The following is a 21,084-nucleotide window of genomic DNA, read 5'->3' as shown; positions in this document are numbered from 1 at the left end:
GGGGGCGATGGGCATGTGTGTGGTATGAATGTGTGCAAGCGATTTATGGATCTTTGATTCGCCCCGACTTGAACTCGTAGCACCAACGGATCGGAGTCGCTAATGCTAACTGATGCTGATGCTTAAAGGCGGTTTGTCAAAATATGCTCAGTACCATACCACCTGACTTCCTGTAACATGGTACGAAGTGTGCTCGCACCGTACAAAGTGAAGCACTGCACGAAATTTGCGAAACATGCTTGCACTGTGCGAAGTGTGCGAAAAGTGCGGATTGTGCTCGCACTGTGCGAAAAGTGCGAAGTGCGCGCACTGTGCGAAGTGTGCTCGCACAGTACAAAGTGTGCTGTGCAGTGCGCACAATGAGGTGTGCTGTGCGCACAGTGCGCACACGCGCACAATGCCCAACACTAACTGGAGCTCTAACGCAGCCTTAAAGGGAGAATTTTAAACTAAACAATAATGTGTTGTTTGACACACGACTCGTTTTATGCACTAAATAATTAGTTTTTGAAAATTCATATTAGCTTCACAAGTAAGTTTCATGAACGACAAAATACGCAGCATACATTGCGAAATGTCTTGAAAAACTCCGCATAATGCCAACATGCGGTGCAAAGTGTACTCGAATAGACGTACAGCTCGAATACTGATCAAGCTGCAATGCGTATTGCATACTTTGCGGGGTAATTACATGCATTAGGCTGCGTACTTTCATGCTTCCCATTCTCTCTCCCAAACAGAGCGATACCGGAAAATGACTACATCCAGCTCGGCACGCTACGCTATGGTGTTCGCCTATCCAATGCCGGACTGCTGGACGGTGGAAAGCCGAGCCCGATGGCCGAATTTCCCGACGCGAACCCTCGCACGTCCGTTACCTCGTACGAGAATACGAACGGTGACAACAGCGTAGCGGGAACGAGCAGCATCAGCAGCAATGGAGACAAACCGAATTGCTGCTGCATCGGTTCGGGCGGCGTGGAAACGCCTTGGACTACTAGCTACACCCGTACCAAACTGCCAGTTCCTAGTAGCATAGGTGAGTAAGATGGGCCTCCCAGAAGGCACGCGAGGGTGCGTTTGGGATTTTTGGCGGGATCGTATCGCGGTCAAACGATTTAAAGGGGATGCTTTTATGCCGCCAACGCCATCGGGGACGACGCCAATCATCAACGATGCGCCCGTTAACGGTGCGAACCGTTTGGCTTCCATTTGCCGGTCTACACATGGAAAATCCGTATCACAGTGGATGGAAGAAAAACTAAAATTAAATTTTACGATCTAAACGACGACCCTACCCCACTGACCGCGCGTCGAAACGATGCCGCTCCGCCCATCGCTCCGATTCGGTTTTCTATTTATTTTTTTCCGTTCGCTTTCCAACGTTGGCATGTTTATCTTCTTCGATCACGGGCGGAAAGCGAGCTGGCAAAAGTAATGATTGTCTTGGTGAGTAAGAACGGCAGCACGGGAAATACTATACCATCACTTCCAATCGCTGGATCGTTGCTGTGTCTACTAGCCTGGCTTGCACGGTGAATGTGTGTAGAAACGTGCGTGTGGCGAACCATTGGTGTAGGTGTACGCTCGGGTGTATGCTGATGATTCCAGTGGGTGAATTTACTTTATTTTTAATTTGAAGAGTGCGCAGCGCGTTCGAGATGCGCTCCCGGTGGTATGTTTTTTTTCTTCTCTTATTTATACACACAACTTCAAACACGAAACCAGACAAAGATTACAAATAGACGCCATCGGGTGGTGAGTTGTTGGGAGGGTAAATTAGTAGGGTGCTGAAAAGATCTGCTCAAAATGTCGTTTTTTTCATACAGCCATACACACTCAGTAATTGAGTAAAAATGTGTACCGTGGTTTGTCGGTCCCCGTTTGAACCATTTTGCAACACTGAAGGCAATGGGGCGTGAAAGTGGCCGCTAGTTGGCCCATTTGCGTGTGACATTGTTTCACGGAATCGGGTGGCCGAAACAGCTGCACGATGTAAGTCGGTGTCGGAACGTGTCCGGTCAAAGATTCGCTGCATGCAGCTTCAGCGTGGCATTGAAGTGTAAATATAGCGCGTGCAGTGAAGCGCAGGCGAGCCAATAATGATGCACGACCTTTCCTTTCCAGCGGAAGTTCGGTGGAAGATCATTTACTCCTGGCTTCTGTGATCCGAGCACCGCTTACACCGGCTCCCGTCCTCCGTTTCGTCATGGTTAGCAGCCTCCCCGTAACATTCTTTCGAAGCGCTAGTTCAGTCGGTCAATCATGCTAAATCGCCACGTTTGCCGGCATGGAGTCGCTTAGAAAAGGATCCAACGTACGAAATGCATGGCACGCATACACACACACACACGCGCACAGTGAGATTTGTGTGGAAAAGCACGTCAGCGGTGTAGAATTTTCTCAATTTTTCATTCCATCCCCATCTCACATTCACTCTCTTTTTCTATTTATCTTTCCCATTCGCTCACAATCTCTCTCTCTCCCGTTCTGGTTGTTATTCCAGCTAAGAATAGAAAATCATCTCCCTTCGCATCGGCATCGGCTGGGTTGGCCGGAGTGGAGGGCAACCATCAACAGCAGCATCAGCAGCAGCAGCAGCAGAGGTATCCACCGTTGGCGCTTGGTCGAACCAACGGGAACAGCTTCAGTCAGTCAACGCAATCGCACGACCGCGGAAGTGACGATTACGCCTTCGGGACAGAGTCGGTGCACGAACCAAGCTACGGGAGTGGACTCGCCAGTAGCAACAACACCAACGGCCGCAGCACGAGCAGCAACGGCAACGGCATTCACCATAAGGCGGAACGGGAAGGCAACGGCGATCATCAACAACTGTTCGAGGATACGGTGCGTCAGCTTCAGCAGCAAGATACCTCACCGCGATGCTCAGCGGTGGTGTGCTGCTACAGCAACAGCTTTGGCTCGGGAAGCAGTAACAAGAAACAGCACGGTGGGCAGCGCGAAAGGCGGGAAAGGCAGAACCAGCAACCGCAAAGGCAGGAAAACTCGCACGAATCGCCTGTATCGAGTGAAGTGTATCATAATGCAGGCAGTGGTCGTCAGCAGTCGCCACACCAGCAGCAGCAGCAGCAGCAGCGATTTGCTGCCACCGTCCTAGATCGTCACGATGGACCAGATCATCGGAGGGCCAGCAATGGACGGCACGAAGCTGGTCGCGGTACGAACGTAAGCAGCGAGCTCGACGATGCAGATGATGCCGATGTAGATGATGATCTTTCGGCGCTGGTTATTGTTGGTGGCAACGGCAGACTCGACATCGGTCCGTACGGCGGTGTAATATCAAGTGGCAGTGACTATCGAAACGGGGGTGATGATTTAAATTTAAATTCGAAAAACGCACCACGGCAGCAGCAGCGTCCGGTGCCGCAGCCAAGCTGGCAGGTGCAGGGGCAGGGCGATAGAACCGATGTGAACATAAATAATTTCGAGAAAAGGAAAATATCCGCCGAACTGCACGGCGGTGGAACGAGCTCCACCAGAACTGTGGTTGGCTCACGGTACGGGGACAGTGGTGTTGGTGATAGTGGTGGTGCCAGAAGTAGCATAAAGCAAACTCCCTCCTTCGCGCAGATCGGGAGCGTCGCTGGTGATCTTTGTGCTGACGAGCTTTCCTCCACCTCGTCGGTGTCGCCGCGGGCTGCCTCGCCGCAGCACGCGCCTGTCGGTGGCGCTGTGACGCATGTTCCTGCGTCCTGCGAGCTTCCGGCTGCATCCTCGCCGCTGCAGGCCCATCCGCCACCGATTTCGACGCCGTTCGGGCAGCGGCGTCGCGTACTGCAGCCACCGTCCTCGTTGCCGGTGGTGAAATCGTACAGCTTCCATCGCGTCCCGTCGGACGCGATCGGGTACGCTTCGCCGACGAAGGGCGCGTCCAGATCGCCTGCCGCCGCCGCCGGCGTTGGTGGCTGCGGTCAGCTGTTCTTCGACGGTCCGCTGCTGAGCGGTCCCGGCAGAAATAGATCGTTTCGCAACGCAAATCACTCGCGACGCTTGCAGTACGGCCAGCTGGACGAGACGGGCCGGGCGGAGAGGCAGAACGGGTGCGTGCGGGACGAAATAGGTGGAGAAGCGCTATACTTTCGACCGAACGTGACGCGCAAATCATCGCTCCCGGTGCTGGGCGGCAGTTGTAGCTACAGCCCCGGCGGCAGCGCCCGCAATCTCAAGTGCAGTGATGCGATCAACGAGATCCGCCTGCAATCGCTGAACAAGTACTGCAACAAGCTGCTGAGCGCGGCCACGGGTACGGCGGCCGTCATCGCCTCGCCATCGTACCGGGGCGGAGGTGCGACAAGCACCGGCAGCACCGACGCCAACCGGACGCCGACCGTCGGCGGCACCCACGGCCGCACGCAACGGCGTCCGATCGATGAACTGGAGGATCTTAGTTTCATTGACTCGTCCGATCTGTCGTCGGTTGGGGACGACATCCACATCAACAACGGCACCGATTGCGAGCGCGAGTGTAGGACGCAACAGCGCAAACAGCATCCGTCGATCATCGCCGGCGCACCGGCCCACCCAACCACGCCGCCAGCCGTCGGGGCGGCGGGTGATGGCACACGGCCAACCGTAGCGGACGGTCGCAAACCGTTCGCGCGCGGTGTTGGTGTTGGTGGTGCCACTGTCGGGTTCGCGCATTGTAACAATTACAGCGGCTCGTCCTCGGACGAGCTGAGCAGTGTGTGTAGTAGTGGCGTGGAGCCGCTAGCGCTCGCCTGTGACAGTGCCGAATCGCACCGACGCAATAGTGACCAGCAGTGGCAATCGCAGCAGCCGCTGGCAGTCAAGTATCGTACGCAGTGCAACCGCCACGACAGTAACGCCAGCGACGACTACCAAGCGGCACCGCACGGTGAACAGCTGCGAGTGGCTGGTGTTGGTGGCGCTTTGCATACGAGCTCGGCCAGCAGCTCCGCGGTAGTGTGCCCCGGTTCGGAAAACGGTGGCGAAGTTTGCGTTGGCAGTGAGAGTGGACGGCTGAGCGCAACAGGCGGCAGTAGTGGACGCAGTGATAGTAATAACAATTACCATAGGGGTAGTAGTAACGGTGATAGCGAACACCAGCAGCAGCAACAGTATCAACAACAGCATCAAGAGCAGCAGCAGCAGCAGCAGAAATATACTACAGTGTTGTCTAATAATAGCGCTGTGAAAAGTGTCTGTGTCGGTGGTGGTGTTGGTGGCGAACCCGGACGACCAGGTGGTATCGGCGAACAGACGCCGTATGACCGCGCGGTGACGGATGATTGCTACCCGCCCTCGTCGTCTTATGCTACGGTCAGGACGCTGGGGTACGGTTCTGCCTGCTCATCGCCGGACAGTTCGCCTGCACAACACGCTGGGTTAAACTGCTTTGGAAGAAGCAATACCCAATTCCATGTTGCGACTGGCGGTACAAACGACAGATCGGTAAGTTGTGTTTTCGGACGTGATTGAAGCATACGTGATTGTCTGAAAGCGGTTTTGTACAGTTTACCAGTGTTTTGGTTAAAGTGTTGCAAAGTTTATGAATGTAGACGCCTCTTTATAGAGAAGTGATGGTGCCAGAAGACAAAAAAGTTTGTAAAAGTGATCTTTACCGATGATTTTGTGCGTTGACAGTGCAATATTCGTTGTATTATGTAAGAACATCTAATCCGCGGGACAATCTTTAGCGTTGTGTCGTGTGTAATTTATTGATGTTGTTGAGAGTGTCTTAGCACCGTGTGGATAACACTGAGGAATGGTGAAATCGTTTCTAATTCTGGTATGTTTTGTTCTCGTTTGCTACTTTCCCTAGATAATGGAAAAACGCAACAATACGTTGGATCGTTTGCAAAGGTTAGTTAAAAAGACCACTTCGAGCTCAGCGGACAAGCAGCCAAGCAGCGGTGGAGCAGCAGGCACCAGTGGCAATGCTGCGACGGGCGCAACCAAAACGGAACGGCTCCGCGAGCTAACGGAATTGCTGAAGGGCAATCGGGCACCGCCAGTGCCACCTCCGCGGCGCTCGAAGCATGCTCACAGCGTGGAGCGCACCCTGGATCGGCGGAACACGGCCTTGTCAACGTCTAGTCTTATCGATACTGGCTTCCTTCACGGCTCAGAATCGGCACCGGAATCACAGCTGCTCAAGGCGAAAGAATCACGCTCCGTCGACATACCGTATCGCTTCGGAGACGGCAGTGGGCAGCGCATGTCGACCCCTAGCTCACCGCTGACTGAGCACAAGCAGATCAACCTGCGGGCGAACGTGAGCACTTCAAACTTGGAAAGCCTGCGCGAGCTTCCTCCGGTGGTATCGGTTGCCGCAGACGAGTGCAAATCGGATGCGGGCCCAAAAGATGACGACGAACTGTTTGCTAAGCTGTCGCGGCCCGAGTCTCGTACGATAGTTGGATCTTACACGCAGAAAACGATCCCGTTTCGGAGTGCCTCCTTCTCCCAGGTGGACTATTCCTCGGGCAAGTACATCCGGTCGGCGCTAGGAGCGCTGAAGAACAGCATCCTGAAAAGCAAGGACCAGCAGCAGACCAGCGTCGATAGCAACACCATACCGCGCCAGTCGTGCAAGGTGGTCGAGGCGGCTAGAAGCTGCAGCCCTACGGAGCTTCGTGGAGGACAGGTGGACCGGGAGTCACAAGTATCGGTACAGCCAGAAGATACCGATGTGGCAAAGTTGACGATTAAAAAGACGGAGCTCAACATCAATCTAGCTCCGCTGGATGATTACGGCCGGTACTATGATGACAGGATAGACGGGGGTAAGGATCTTGCGTCGAATCGTAACTCGGACATTGAAACGATCGTAGAAGACCCGGTAGCCGAGCACAATGAGAATGTGGAAAATGAGGGCAGCGGTGTACAGCAGCAGGCCAACTTGAGTGTGATGCAGGCATCAGAAATGGTCCTGGAGCCGCTGGTGGAGGAAGGCATTCCCATCACGCCTACGTCCCTGTCCAAGGATGACGAGTGCTTGCAGCAGGCCACAACCTGCCTAATCCCGGTGCCAGTGTACGATTGTGTGGTGAGCGAGTGGAGCACGGCACGGCCGTCGGAGCAGTGGATAGATGCCTCCACGACGGAGTACGGTAAGTTTTCCGACTGTCTGGGAAGCATTAAGGAAGTGAACGAGAACGCAGTGAACGAACCAGTTTTAGCTGCCGAGCCGGAACCGTTGGCGGAGGAAAACTTTCACGCGGAAAAGATTACCGTGGAGAGTCCGCCCCAAATCATTGAGCCGCAGGAAAGCGTCGAGCTGTCCGAGGACGGCGCCGGGTCTGACCTTGCCGACACAAACGAAGGAAGCAATGGGTCGGACGAGGGAATGATGATCTGCACTCCGCCGGTGTCTATCATTTGTACCGAGCCGGAAAGCAACGAGTTTACCACGATCGTGGACGGCAGTGGCTCGACGCACAAGGTGTCCGTTGTGCTGGGCGATGGTAATGAGGTGGAGGTAGTGGAGGTACGCAAAAGGCACAGCAATAATGAAGATATGGGCGATCCGCAGAACTCGCGCCTATCGAACGATGTGGATGAAAAGCGACGCCTGGAGTCGAGAAAGTCGCGCCGGAAAGGTATCTACATCCAGTGGCCGGCAATCGATGCTAACAACGAGCTGGAGTCGGACAACAACGATAGTGCCGGTGGGACGGCGGGTGAGGACGTCAACGTGAGCTGGAACCCGCAACATTTGGGGCAGGTGAACGAGAAAGACTCCAGCCTGGATCTGAGCGGCGAAAGCTTTACCGATCTCAGCGGGAAGGATGCTGTTGGGTATGCGAATGATCGGGAGAGTGCCGTCCATTCCCCCGAGCGCTATCTGCTAGATCCGACCACACCCGATTCGGATCCGGGCAAACCGATCTGGCCCAAGGGTAGCAACCGCCGGCAGAGCTTAACGTACCAGAGCTCGGACGAGAAGGATGATACATTGCCCGTGCCGGCACTGCCGGTGCGTACGCTGAAAACGCTTCTGTTGCGCTCGGACTCGGTGTCGGACAATGAGAGCGATCGTGCTTCGTCGCGTGATCGTACCAGCGCGTCACCGGCACCGGGCGGCACCGAGGCAGATCTGCGCCGCTACTCCAAACGACCACTGCGTGGACCGTACGGACAGATGCTGGAAGCGGAAATGAAGAAACCGACCAGCAAGGTGCAGTACAACGAAATCCTAGAAGAGCTAACACGCAACGAAAGGTATGTCGAGGACTCAGTTCTGACTGATGCCAGCAAATGTGAAAATTCTTAACGATGTTTACTCTTTTTTTTCAATGTCTACCAACAGCCAAGGTGGCAATCCAAGCGTGGCCAGGAATCGGGGCGCCGGAAGCCAGTCAATGGACGAAACGAACGATCGGCATTCCGGGAAGGCCGGCTCCAAGCCACGTAAAGCAAGCGCCAATCTACCGGTGCCAACGCATGTACGGACCGCGTCGAGCCCGTCGAAGCTGTCCGACTCGTCCAGCTCGTATTCCGCCAGTCCGTCGAAGCGCTACCTTTGCAATATAGAGCAACGCAGCACGGACTCGGACAAGTCGGACAAGTCCCTGACCGGTGCGGGTAAGCTGGAGAGCAAAAAGTTCTCCTTCGACAGCCATCTCACGGACAAGTCGCTGAAGCGCGGCGGCTCCGACGTGCACGAAAAGCCGACCAAGCAGCGCAGCGTCTCGAGTGCAAGTGATAAGCAGCAGAAGCGCAGCCTGGATGAGGTCCGGTTGTCGCAGAACAGTCGTACACCGTCGGAGCGCAGCTTTACGCTGCTGAACACGCCCGAAACGCCGAAAGGTTTGGCCGCCTCGCCGGAACTGTTGGCGGAGTTGCTGAAGGGCTCGAGCGAAAAGCTCATCACGGAGCAGTTAACGGGCGGTGGTGGTGGCAGCGGCGGCGGTCGTGGAAGTAGTGGAGGAAATGCCAGCAATGCCTTACCGTCGGCGGTGCTCAATTGTTTGGTAAGTTTATTTGGTTTATATTATGGTAAAATGTGGAAAACAGAAATAATTCAGCACATGAACCATAGGTTTTTGAATCATTGGGAAAAGGATACAGTCTGAACTCACTGGTTGAACTTCGATTCCCTGCCAACTATTGAATATGTGCTTTTTAGTTGGCACGTTTTTCCATACAAAAAAAATCTGAAATTTTTCTCGGAATGTCATGAGAATTTTGTGAAATTTTCAAAAACCGAGGTTTCTATACAAACGCATGCTTTTTAATTGAACTGTCAGCCAACTATCGGGCGTTCAATTAAAAAGCATGCCAACTAAAAAGCGTTTAATTATTGAATTCTGACTGTATATGTTGAAGAACTAAGTAGAAAAAGGTTGCTAAAGTTTATGTAAATTCATGGCGGTGTTTCTTCCAAACTCTATGCTAAGATAGCATTTTGAAATGCATTTTTTTTTTTGCAAAATAGGTTCTTATTTTTCATCTAAGATTTTATCTCAATCATTTATATTGATTTATGTTGACTATAGTGAAAAATTCAAACACATAGTAGCATTTTGAAGGATCGTTGAACCATGTTTTGTTCATGAATAATTGCGTAACGGCACAGAATGGCAGTTGTGGTCAGTTTTACCCAAGAGGAAGGACATTGGCACGAGCGATCGTAACGTTCTATTCAGTACAGTCGTACACGCAGATACACAAACACCTTCCTACCCAAAGCATCAGTCTTAGTCATCAGCATCATCATCATTATTGCCACCATTTACCAACGCCTATCATTCACACATCGTTCGTTGCGCGATGGAGATGGAGACGCTTGGTCGTTTGTAAGAAGTGGTTGCGTGATTGTCGCTACTACCTCTGGCGTAGATGGCGCGCGTACGCAAAACAAAAGTAAGTTTTTGTGCAACGCAGAGTGTTGGTATTTCATGCGCAAGTACGCTAATGCTATGTCGTTTAACAGTTCCAACCTGGTTCGCTTCGGCTACACTACTACCACCACGTTTGCGAACCACCTGACACGCAATGGCGGGAGAATAAGGGAAACTGCACACACCAAACATACCACCATTGGCGAATGTGTGCACGTCTCAGGGTGTTTGCGTATGCGTGTGTCGGTGTTGTGGCATGTACGCGGGTCATGCGCAACGGCAATGTTTTCATGTTCGATGAAGAAAGGTTGCTGTTTGAGTTCCAATCAACAAGTACTGGCTTCGGCACGGCACAACTATTTTTTGTCTCTGTGTTTGCAGCTGTCTGGACATTTTGGTAGCTGTCTGGTGAGGGTTCACAATGAGTGGTAGGTTTCTTTTCGCTCGAGGGAAAAACTAGACTGAGCCGCCATGTGTACGATGTACGACGATGTAGGGAAATGATGACTGTGTGCTTCTTTTTTTTTAATTCATTTTCACACCATAAGAAGTGGGAGGGATGGAAAAGTTAGTACGCAGAAAAGTACCTCGGCGTTTTTTTCTCTTTCTAATGTGAAAAAAGCAAACAAGCTACATTTCATTGATGGTTTCGAGCGCTACTACTTGCAGATATTTTTAACGAAACGTCTGTCATCGCCAACGAGATGTATGTGGCTTCTCTAGGATTGGTGTGTTTATTTGATCATTCAAAAATACTTCAAAAATAATTTTTGAATGCCCAACGCTTTCTGTACATAATTATACTTTTTAGAATATCATAACATTTTCGGTACACTATTCATAGTTTTAAAATTAAGTTGATCATTTTCCTTTTCTTAGCGTGAGATTTATGTACAGAAAGGGAATGACTTGAATGTCAAGTGTTTTTAGCTGTGTGCCGCTTTTTCCCTCAGAGTTATTTTCCATTTTTCCGAGCTCCAAAATGAACCATTAGCCAATAGATTAGCCAAACGCACACATACCACTGGTTCGATTTGTATTGGTACCGTGCACAGGCAGAAGCTGCACGAGCATCAGAAGTATCAACTGTCAGTTCGACAAACAGCGCCAGAGACCGAGCCGGTCGTGATGTGTTTTTCGATGAAAAATTCACCAACCCATTGCTAGCCGATTTTCCCCCAGCACAGAGATATAGAGCACAGACCACCGTGTTTGCGAGAGAAGAGCAAATGAATGGAAAACTCGAGTTGGTACAGCGCTCTTTTGAACAATAAGCGCGAACCCTTCTGGTGCCCCCCGGGACGTAGAGGCGGCGGCGTGGCCTGCGGGACAGTTGATGGATGGAGTTGAACATTGAACAAGCGAAGCCACAACGTTTGGCGCGTGTTGAAGGTTGGAGCGCGCTGCTGGTTGGCAGGAATGCTACACTACTATGCCCACTGTGCAGTTTCGTTCGCTGGTACTACTACAGCGGGAAGAAAACTGTGGGATTGGAAAATTGTAGAAAAACCGATCGCCTCGGGATGGGAAGTGAGCACGTGTGTGTGTGCGCGCGTATGCGTGAGGGTGTGCTAGGAAAAAACAAAAAAAGGTGGAAAATAAAAAGAGAGAATGAGAGAGAAATAAATAGAGCGAGCAAGAAAGAGAGAGAGAGGGAGAGAGAGAGCAAGAGATTACAGGCATGATAGGAGGAGAAGAGAAAGCAATATGAAAGATAAAGTGGGAGTTGAGCGAACCATGCGTCGGGATGTTGTGGGAAGCTGGTAAGAGGGAAAAGATGAAACACACACATACGCACATACATACACACGTTCAGACTCACGCACAGCATACCAGCCAGTCTCTGACTCTCGAGTGTCTCGGCGTACCATACAACGCAGTTTTCACGAGTTGCTTCGAGGGAACGTGTGTTTACTTTCGCGGTTGTAACCAGGCGGAAGTAGTGTGGTGCAAAAATGGCGTGAAACAATTCCCTGTCGAAGGAAAAAAACGTCCAGCAACTCCCTGGAAAAGAGGGGGTGCCTAGTTTTCCGATCCATTGATGGCATCATTGATGGAAAAGCTTAAGGGACGCTCTGGGACGAACATCCTTAAATCCTTCCTGTTACTGTCGCGTCCACGTATCTCATCGAACCTGACAGCAGTTAGTCGGCAGTCGGTGGATGCTGGAAGCCAAGGCCATCGTCATTGCGCTCCATCATGGAGCGGCCCGCTCACAAAGGGAACTGTTGGAGACCAGTCGTTTTATTCTTCTATTTGCTGTTCTAACCGAACCGTTACCATAGCGATTGTACGATGATGTAGTAGTGGGAAGGGTTGGTCATCTTCCTGTGCTAGAATAGCCTGACGCTACGTATCGTATGGAGCTGTTTGTGCTGCTCTACGCTGTAACACTCTACAAACTGGATCGTACCCGACGCTCTACCCAGTGCACAGCAGTGTAAAAAGTCTAGGCACTGTGACTGGTCATAGGCAAAACAGCTTTTCCTGAATAGGAGCTATCACAATGTGCCGTTCTTCAAAGTGCTCCAAAGCACCAGTGTGATTCTAGCGTGCAAATGGCTTAAAAGGAAACTGGCTCCTATGACTCTCCCTCGCCCCTAACGAGATGCACTGTTGGCAAGATTAAGCGTGTGTTGTGAAATTTAGCTGTGCGTTACGTTAGCGTTAGGTAGCAGCGTTCGATGAAGCTGGTCTGAGATAGAATACACCTGTACGATCCGATACAAACAAAATGACATACACAAGGGGGTAAAGCTAGTCGATATTGGTGGGTGCGTTAGTTTGTGCTTATGTGCGTGTGTATCAGTGCTTCCAGCAGCTAGCGAACCGCGACAGCATACCACAATGTTGTTGAATTTTGTTGATTCAACATAACAGTTTTGCTCCAAGGTTTGGTGCAACATCTATTACGCGGACTGCTGAAACCATTCGTTTAAAATGCAAAACCGATTTGTTAGTGTGTAGACAGTTGTGTCTGACGTCTCAATGAACTCTTAAATACCAACCATTTCACGTGAAATAATTGTTGAGTGCATCGTTTGTTCTGTATCCGTTTCTTTATCCGTATCGATATTACACGTTAGATGCTTTGCTTGTATAGTACCATTGGCGGTAACACATCTATACACAATGATGCCACTCAACTTCTGTTCCGATTCGGAGGATGATCCCGAGCGGACGCCAAAGTCGACTTCGGAAAACACCATGTGGCACAACGTTATCAGCTGCTATAATGTAAGTGAACTCAAGGACAGCGGATGCTGATGTATTGTAATCGTTGTCTCAGAAGTGCAAATGGACGGTTGTGACTGTTGAACTTTCTGTGATCGCTTTTCCAGTAAACACATTTCCTCACATCTGTCCCACACCCAGCGCCAACTTCTCGGAACGGGTGCATTCTCGGAGCATATACATATTTCAAAACTTGAACGTTGACAAGCGAAGGTCGTGGTAAAATTCAGTAGGATGGAAGGGGTGGTTGACATAGTTTGCGCTATTTATACAATAATAACGCCCGTTGTGACGTTTTGTCGCCACAAGCAACCGTAACCATGCGGGGTCATGATGCACCGCCCAAGGCACTCCCCCACAGACAGGCTTATGCATCGCTACGCTGGGTTCGAAGTTAATATGGGACATGCCAAGTCGCAACTACACGGTATCAACAAGTGGCTGCCGTACTGGATACGCGTTATTGCTATTCGTATTCTGTATGATGGCAATGTTTATTGTATCCCTAATCCTTCAATTTGAAGCGTGATATTATCTTGAAGAAATATTCAAGTTATTTAATAAATGAGTCTTTTAACCATTTGTTTTATGAATAAATTTACGTATTGTTTGTTGGTCTGTACAACTGTAAGTAATAAAAAATGGATTAAACAATGGAAAATACTGTAATGGAAAGCACAATTGATTTAAATTTGTGTCTGAGAAAAGTCTGGATGACACAAGTCTAAGTGAATAATTGAAACGCTAATTAAGTGTTTTGAATGTTCTTGCTGGATTTTTTGGTTTCGTGCAACGAAATGCAACGAAAGAACCAACTTGTAATTGAATTTTACTCATATTGATTTTCTAAAGCTATTTATAATAGCCTGCAGTTACGTGGTGCAATCGTTGAGCTTGTTTTTTTTTTTACTATCATTAATAAACAAAACAAAACCTCACCCGTCATGCTACACGGGCAAGAGCTTGACCCGTGGTCATGCTTTTTTGTTGTTGTTTGTCAACCGTTCATGTTCAATAGAACGGTCGCTCCATATAGCCAGCGGCCCGTTTGATCGTGGTGCTGTTTTAGTGGCCCTGGATTGTGCTGCTCTCTCGTATGACATCCAAATCATGCACCCATTCTTTAATGCATCCATCGATCGATCCATATACATCAATTCACTCAACCACTTCCGTTTTGCTTGCTTGATTGGATGCTGCCCTCGTTACGTTCCCCGGTACAAAGCGGGTCCCGGTGTTACACATCAATCCGTCCGACCGATTCGATCCCTTCACCTCCAATCTCGCCCCATTGTCATTGGCCGAGCGTGTGCAAGCCGTAGCGAAAAGTTGTGAAGGAAATTCAATTACTGCTACATGAAAAGCTTTTAACAGGAATGAGATTTTAATTCAGTTACCGATTTTACCGTTCCTCATATCGGTGGGTCGACAGGCTGTTGTAGTTCAGTCTCGGATCCGAATCGGTCCTCGAGCGAAGTTTAACCAAATCGTTCGGCTTGTCAAGTTGTAAATGAAGGCAGGAAGCCTGACCTAATACATATATGTGATGTGTGCTTATTATTTTCTCTTACACACTCTCTCTCACACACACTCTATGTCTCCTTCCCCATTCTTCTCTTAGGATACACGAACTCATGTGGTGGTGGAGCTGTTCAACACCGAAAAGTCGTACGTAGAATCGCTACAAACGATCGTACTGGTAAGTAGCGGCTGCAATCGATTCACTGAGTATCATATAACCTATTTCAACTGATTCGTTGCGCTTTGCAGAAATACCTTAATCAACTAAAGTCTCCAGAAAATGCTGGCCTAGTAGATGTGCAGACGGTGGACGAGATATTCTTTATGGTTCCAGCGATTCTGAACATCCACGAACGATTTTTGGAGGAGTTGCGACGCCGATTGGACTCCTGGGACAAGATGCAAATGATTGGCGACGCGTTCGTAGACGTGGTAAGTGTGATCGGTTTCACGCGAGTAGGATGGGCAGCACTCTTAACCACTTTTTGGGTTCTCGATTCACATCGTACACCAGTTTTCCCGACCGGTAATACTCGACACGTACACCTCGTTCGTAAACAACTGGAATAGAGCGAAGGATGCAATCCGTAGCGCGCGACAAAAGTGTCCCGCATTTGCAAGGTTTCTGGAAGCCATGGCCCGGGAACACAAGGGCAAACTCTCGCTGGACAACCTGCTGATCAAACCCGTGCAAAAGTTTCCAAAGTATGTTACGTTTCGGGGAAGGTCGACTTCTGTAAGAATTCCTGCGGCTAACAATCGTTACTCTTTGCTCCGTTTATTTTGTTGTTTTTTGTGCAGCTACGAACTTATCTTCACAAGACTGATTAAGCACACGGATGTGACACACCCGGACCAGAAGCCGCTGCAGGAAGCGTTAAAGCTTGTACACGACATACTTATGTTTTTGAACTGCAAGGAGAAGGAAGCGCTGGAGAATGGGCAACGTGAAACGGCACTGCGCGAGTTGGAGGGTGTGATTGAGGGTATGAACGACCTGGTGACGCCCGAGCGAGCCTTCCTGCTGTTCGACCTGGTGTCGATGCCTTCGGGGCAGGTGACGCGCAAAGAGCGTGGCTTTTTTCTCTTCAACGACCTTCTGGTGATAACGAGCATCAAGCGAAGGAGTGGAACGATACGAAAAACCAATATGTAAGTGGTAGAAGCGGATTATTGTGGGGGATAAAATATAAACACCGACCTAACACTATTCTTCCAGGACCTGTCCGGGTAGCGTTGCGTCGACGTTGGATACGAACAAGTATAAATATCTCACGAAGATTTCGCTGGACGATTTGGAAATTGTGAAGTGTAAGTAAAACTCCAACGCCATTGACATCCAAACAGCTTTGCGTTTATTTCCACCGTTGTATTGAATGACAAGCTATAAGCCATTTCTCGCGAGTCTTAACGTTGGAAGCGCGACATAAGGCCCTTAATTTTGCTCTCGTTGGCTCCCCAATCGAGCAAGCCAACCATTTCGTACGCCTTAAGCTGCGCTACAATGCTCGGAGCATGGGCACGCAGAACCTGCTTTACGTTGGTGGATTGGTTGGGACTATGCAGGGTCGGTTGCATCGGAGGCGTATTGTGTGCATCCTTGGTACGCATAAACGGCGACACAGTCAGGGCGTAGATCACCTGCAGGGAGCCGTGTTTGAGCAGCTCCACCTGCAGCTCGAGCAAGGAGGGAATGGACTTCATGTAACCCATCTTTTGCAACAGCAGTACGAGCGTTTCGTGGTAGATGTACACCAGCTCGTCCCGATGCTTCTCGAGCACTTCGTGTGCGGGTGAGGCAGCCAGGAAATATACTAGATCGATGATTGGCGACCCGACGACACAGTTTTGGAAATCCACCTGTATTGCCGACAAAAAAAAATCATTTAGAAGTCGCGTAGAGACTAGCTGGAAGTAAAAGGTAAAGACTCTTACGAAAATTGCATCCAGCAGCTCGTTGCCCTGGTACTTGAACAGAATGTTGTTGGTCCAGAAGTCACCGTGGTTTAGCACCTTAAATCCTTTGAAATCACTCTCGTACGCTTCGATTGCTTTCTGCAGCGCTTTTGCCGGAAGCTTCAGAAGCTTGTCCGCCATCGGCTGGCTAATGTCCAGCTCGGCAGCCATTTCGCCAACCATACGGATCGTATCGGGGAAGTAGCTCAGTTTATCCTTGTGCTCGGCGTGGAACGTACCCTTGGTAAACTTGGGAAACGCTTGTCCATTTTCCGACAGCATCATAGCGCTGGCAGCATGGAAGAAGGCCAGCTTTTCGATCGCCATCTTGCTCTGCTCGTATGAAAGGCCGAGCGTTTGGTTCTCCACGCTGTAACCGCGCGCAGTAAGATCCTCGAGCACGACCAGATCGGATGGTGTCTCCGAGGAGTAGATAAGTCTGTGACAGGGATAAAGGGATTTTAAAATTTTAATGGATACTTATATTGAAACGGTTGGTCGTTTCTTAACAAATTAAATTATTTCATTAATCTATCACTCTTGATAGGGCTGAAGCATGACACATCGATGCTCCAAGCTATACATTCGCGATCAATCCTTCTCGGCAGCTGCTATCTGATGTGATGATTAGTCATCATATTGCCAATTGGGCAGTGCGCTCCAAAAATGCGCCTATTCATTTTCCCGATATCCGATAACGTAACGGTCGCTTTATCACCAAGTGAGAGGTAGTTGTGAATTGTCGGCTATCTGTTGCTAGATAGCGATATGCTTTGTACCAAGCACACAAAACCAAAATAAAAGATTGTCCGCGTATAGAGTTCTTTTTGTTGTTGCTTTCAATGGCACGCCGATACGGTTTATGGCCCGTTCGCCTGTTGGGTTGTACTGGAGCGAACAATTTCAAACGTAAGCACTGAATGCACGCGACCATATCGTTTGTCTAATCATTAAGTCTACGATATTATATAATGGCTTCTGCAGAACGCATCAGCTGACCATTCCACGTAGAGCGTTCGAATCGATCTAAATCAATCGAGGAAGGTAAGCAGTAGATTTTCCAGTTCTATGTGTCTATACTTACTGTGGCGCTAGCTCGATAACACTACCGAGCTTGGCAATCATCGTTACCATGCTGGGCAGTACCGACTTGTACATGAGAATTTCCTTCTCGAACACATCGGCCTTTTTGAACTGCTCGACTAGCAGCCCTTCGGTGGGTTTAATTTTCGCCACAAACGTAATGACCGCTTCGGTGGGGTTTTCCTTCGACGTGTACCTGGGAAGGAGGTGTAGAAGAATGGGGCATGTCAGTGCTGGAAGAAAACGCTGCTTCATGTCTTGCACACAAATTGTACACACTTAATGAGGATCCGGTTCATGGACGATCTTGCGTAGGGATCGTTAATGTCCACCGACGCTGGCTCGACATCGTATGCCTTGATTTTCACCTCCGTCTCACCGTACTGCGTTTGGATGAGGTTGGTTAGGAAGAGCGAGTTGACAAACTTAGTTTCGGCGGTTTTCGGCATGTCGGAATCGCGTTGCGGAACACGGCACAGAGCGGAGTGCAGGATGAGGGAAACCGATGCTGAGCTAAGCACTAGATTCGTACGATCCAGGTGATGGTGGCCGGAGCGTTGCAGACGAACTGTCGCTGGATCGTGGGGCTGCTGCAGCCGTAGGTCCAACGGGGCTAAAGAATACTATAAAAAAAAACTAGAGCTAGATAAAGCGGTTTGCCACCCTCCGGTATGGTGGCGTACCGAACGTGGTCATATCAATGGAATTGATAAGGCTTATTTTGCGGCACTCACGGCGCCGTTTACATGACGTGCGTTGTGTGCATGCTGTTTCGTTTGCGGTATATCGTCGCATCTTGATATGCGATGTTCCATTGGTAACGATAGAAAGTGCAGCATGGAATGTACTAACACAGGTTCGATTTCTTGGATTGATGATTTATGGCTCCGAACGTGGTACGGCTCCACGTCTATTGGTTGTTTCACCAGTTTATTGCTCTCAGCGTAAACAATAGATCCAACATACGCGTATTGCGGAACGAAGTTTTTGTGTTATTGTTCTTCTGACACTAAAATCTTAGTTGAAATCATTTTTTGCTATATTTCTACGACAGATGGTGGTATTTCAGTTTTTCAATGATAGTTTGTATTTGAATTGAACCACATCTGGTGTTGTGGATACCGTTGAATTCTTTAAATGTTGGTCTCAAATTTGAAATTCAGATGATTGTTATTAAACATGGTCCTAATATACAACATGGGGTCGTAGAGGTTGTGGTGTGGGCTCTATATCGATTTTGGAATTTAGCTACGTTAGTTTATATTTCGTTTCATTGGCATCTGGCTATATGCCTCTATATGATTGACTGAACATCGCTGAGTGACTACTAAATCCTTGATAAATCCTTGTTTTGTCAGGCATCGAAAATCGAATTGAACTTCAAATAAATTTGAAAAGAAGGTCAAGGTTTTGGAAATTACAGAAAACAACTATTAAATTTTGTTATCATCCTAAATCATTTTAGCTAAAGATGAGAATGTCAGACGCATCATGAAGGAGATCGAACATCTCACCGAGGATAGCAGCAAGCTGATCCAGATTTCCGACCTAACCGCCAGCTTACGATGTCCTCACGGGTCGTTGGAGGAGGCAATTCGGGAGCTGCAGCGTGAAATTCAGCGCCAGCTCGCAGAACGCCAAACCAACGATGCGCAGCTGAATGTGCTGGAGTTGACGTGGAACACTTCGTAAGTAAAGCGCAACTAGTCTACAGCCTTCGTAGCCTATTTATCGATCGTTCACTGATCTAATTTGATCTTGCAGCAGTGGTATCCAAAACATGACGGTAGTGTTTTCGAAGCCCGAAAAACGCACCCAGTGGGAGGAGATCTTTGCGGAGGCTAAGCAGAAACTGGCAAACAGTGTGGAGCGATGCCAAATACCGGAGTTTTTCGTATCCGTGCCGATCCGCAAGACACGGGCCGGTCTGCAATTCACCTGTGCCTCACCGACGCTCGGCGTGCAGAAGGACGTGTGGGTGTGCAACAGCGATGGATACGTAGGTCAGGTGTGTGTACTCAGCCTAGTGCCAGAACCGTCCGTAACGAGCTGTAACGGTGTGTGCAATGCACGCATACTGTGCGTCTCGTCGGTGCCGGCAAGTGAAGAACGGTAAGCGAATGAGGATTGCTGAATAAAGCCTAACACGTAAGGCTGATCTCTTTCCTGTTATTTATTTCAGTGTACCAAACTCATCCTTGCTGAACGTCAATATAGCAATCGTGGATGCATCGGTTAACAGCGGCGTATCGAACAGACCGAATAACGCCACCGTTGTCAGCTCCCCTTCCAAAGTGGCCGAACGTAAGGGTTCGTTCAAATCGACCGACAGTAGTAGCAGCAGTACACCACGGGCGTTAACGAACAACGACTCCAACGTTCAGCTCGATTCCGGCAGCTCTAGTGAAGAATCGGACGCCGAAAGTCAGCCGGAACGTGTTGCGTCGAATCAGTCATGCACTACCAGCGCTTCCCTAACGCCGAACCACCGACAGCAGGATTCGACGGCTAGCACGAACGCAGCCGAGGAGACAGAAAATCAACAATCGACCATGTGGCTGGGCACCGAGGACGGTTGCATACACGTGTACAACTGCACCGACAACATTCGGATCAAGAAGAACAAGATAAAGATACCGCACGTGAGTGCAGTGTACTCGATCCTGTACCTAGATAATCGTGTCTTTGTATCCCTCGCGAATGGTGATATTTGCGTGTATTCCAGGGATCGAAGTGAGTAGCGTCGTAGAAATTGGAAAAGTGATGGGAGTAACTGATATCTTACGGGTTGAAATGTTTCTCTCCCCCTTTTGTTTGCAGCTGGTTGGAATGTCTCATCTCCACTGACGGTGACAGTCGGCACAGTGAGCAATCCCGTCGTGAAGCTGCTTAACGTACACGGGAAGCTGTGGTGCGCAATACAGGGAACTATTAAAGTATTAAACACGAAAACTTTACAAGTAAGTCAGGTGTTTTTTTAAGATAAGATAAGTGTGCTTGTACTAAACGATGCTTTTGTTACTTCTCAGATCGACAGCCAAATTCAAATATCGAACGACTCCAAGCCAATCACAAATATGACAGTATTAAACGACTACGTGTGGATTTCTGTGCAGAACTCTGCCCACATCAAATGTTGCCATCACGAAAGGTACAGCGGTTGTTGACCGTTGCAAAGTTCTGTCCATGTTCTCACTCCCCGCTTTAACCTTTCTTTTGCAGCTTTGAGATAATTTTTGAGGTAAACTTAGCGCCCTCCGTGAACAAGATGCTCTCGAACTGTGATGACATCATCCGGCAGCATAAAGCAGCCTGTCTGCGGGTGACATCGCTGCTGGCTTGCAAGGACCTAATCTGGGTCGGCACCAGTGCCGGTGTACTGCTCACGATAGGCGCTCACAACGTTGCCAAAGGATCATCGATGCCGGCAGTGACAGGTGCGCGATTTTTTTTTTACCAA

At 49.5% G+C, this 21,084-nt stretch overlaps 2 protein-coding genes across 4 annotated transcripts in view; one reads left to right on the top strand and one right to left on the bottom strand.

The window, feature by feature from the left end:
• The window catches only part of LOC1271591 (uncharacterized), a 78,353-nt gene that overhangs the window by 55,037 nt on the left and 2,232 nt on the right, over positions 1-21,084 (top strand). For 2 of the 3 annotated variants that reach the window (XM_061642706.1, XM_061642708.1), the window contains exons 4-18: positions 741-1,039; positions 2,507-5,436; positions 5,807-8,208; positions 8,297-8,960; positions 14,686-14,763; positions 14,835-15,017; positions 15,100-15,290; positions 15,387-15,737; positions 15,805-15,896; positions 19,090-19,312; positions 19,389-19,736; positions 19,807-20,357; positions 20,445-20,584; positions 20,654-20,775; positions 20,847-21,061. In XM_061642706.1, coding sequence (XP_061498690.1) covers positions 741-1,039; positions 2,507-5,436; positions 5,807-8,208; positions 8,297-8,960; positions 14,686-14,763; positions 14,835-15,017; positions 15,100-15,290; positions 15,387-15,737; positions 15,805-15,896; positions 19,090-19,312; positions 19,389-19,736; positions 19,807-20,357; positions 20,445-20,584; positions 20,654-20,775; positions 20,847-21,061 — 8,789 coding nt within the window. The remainder of the gene's footprint in view (positions 1-740; positions 1,040-2,506; positions 5,437-5,806; positions 8,209-8,296; positions 8,961-14,685; positions 14,764-14,834; positions 15,018-15,099; positions 15,291-15,386; positions 15,738-15,804; positions 15,897-19,089; positions 19,313-19,388; positions 19,737-19,806; positions 20,358-20,444; positions 20,585-20,653; positions 20,776-20,846; positions 21,062-21,084) is intronic. The other variant, XM_061642709.1, reaches the window with a different exon arrangement.
• LOC1271592 (uncharacterized) lies at positions 15,924-18,228 on the bottom strand. The gene is made up of 4 exons (XM_061642710.1): positions 17,904-18,228; positions 17,626-17,820; positions 16,521-16,980; positions 15,924-16,445 (listed from the first exon to the last, which is right to left on the bottom strand). Exons 1-4 carry the CDS (start codon positions 18,071-18,073, stop codon positions 15,993-15,995), a joined length of 1,278 nt encoding a protein of 425 aa, XP_061498694.1. The 5' UTR covers positions 18,074-18,228; the 3' UTR covers positions 15,924-15,992.

This window comes from Anopheles gambiae, chromosome 2, assembly GCF_943734735.2.
Source record: "Anopheles gambiae chromosome 2, idAnoGambNW_F1_1, whole genome shotgun sequence".
NCBI lineage: Eukaryota > Metazoa > Arthropoda > Insecta > Diptera > Culicidae > Anopheles > Anopheles gambiae.
Note: the sequence above shows the minus strand (reverse complement) of the source record. Positions and strands in the feature narration are given on the sequence as shown.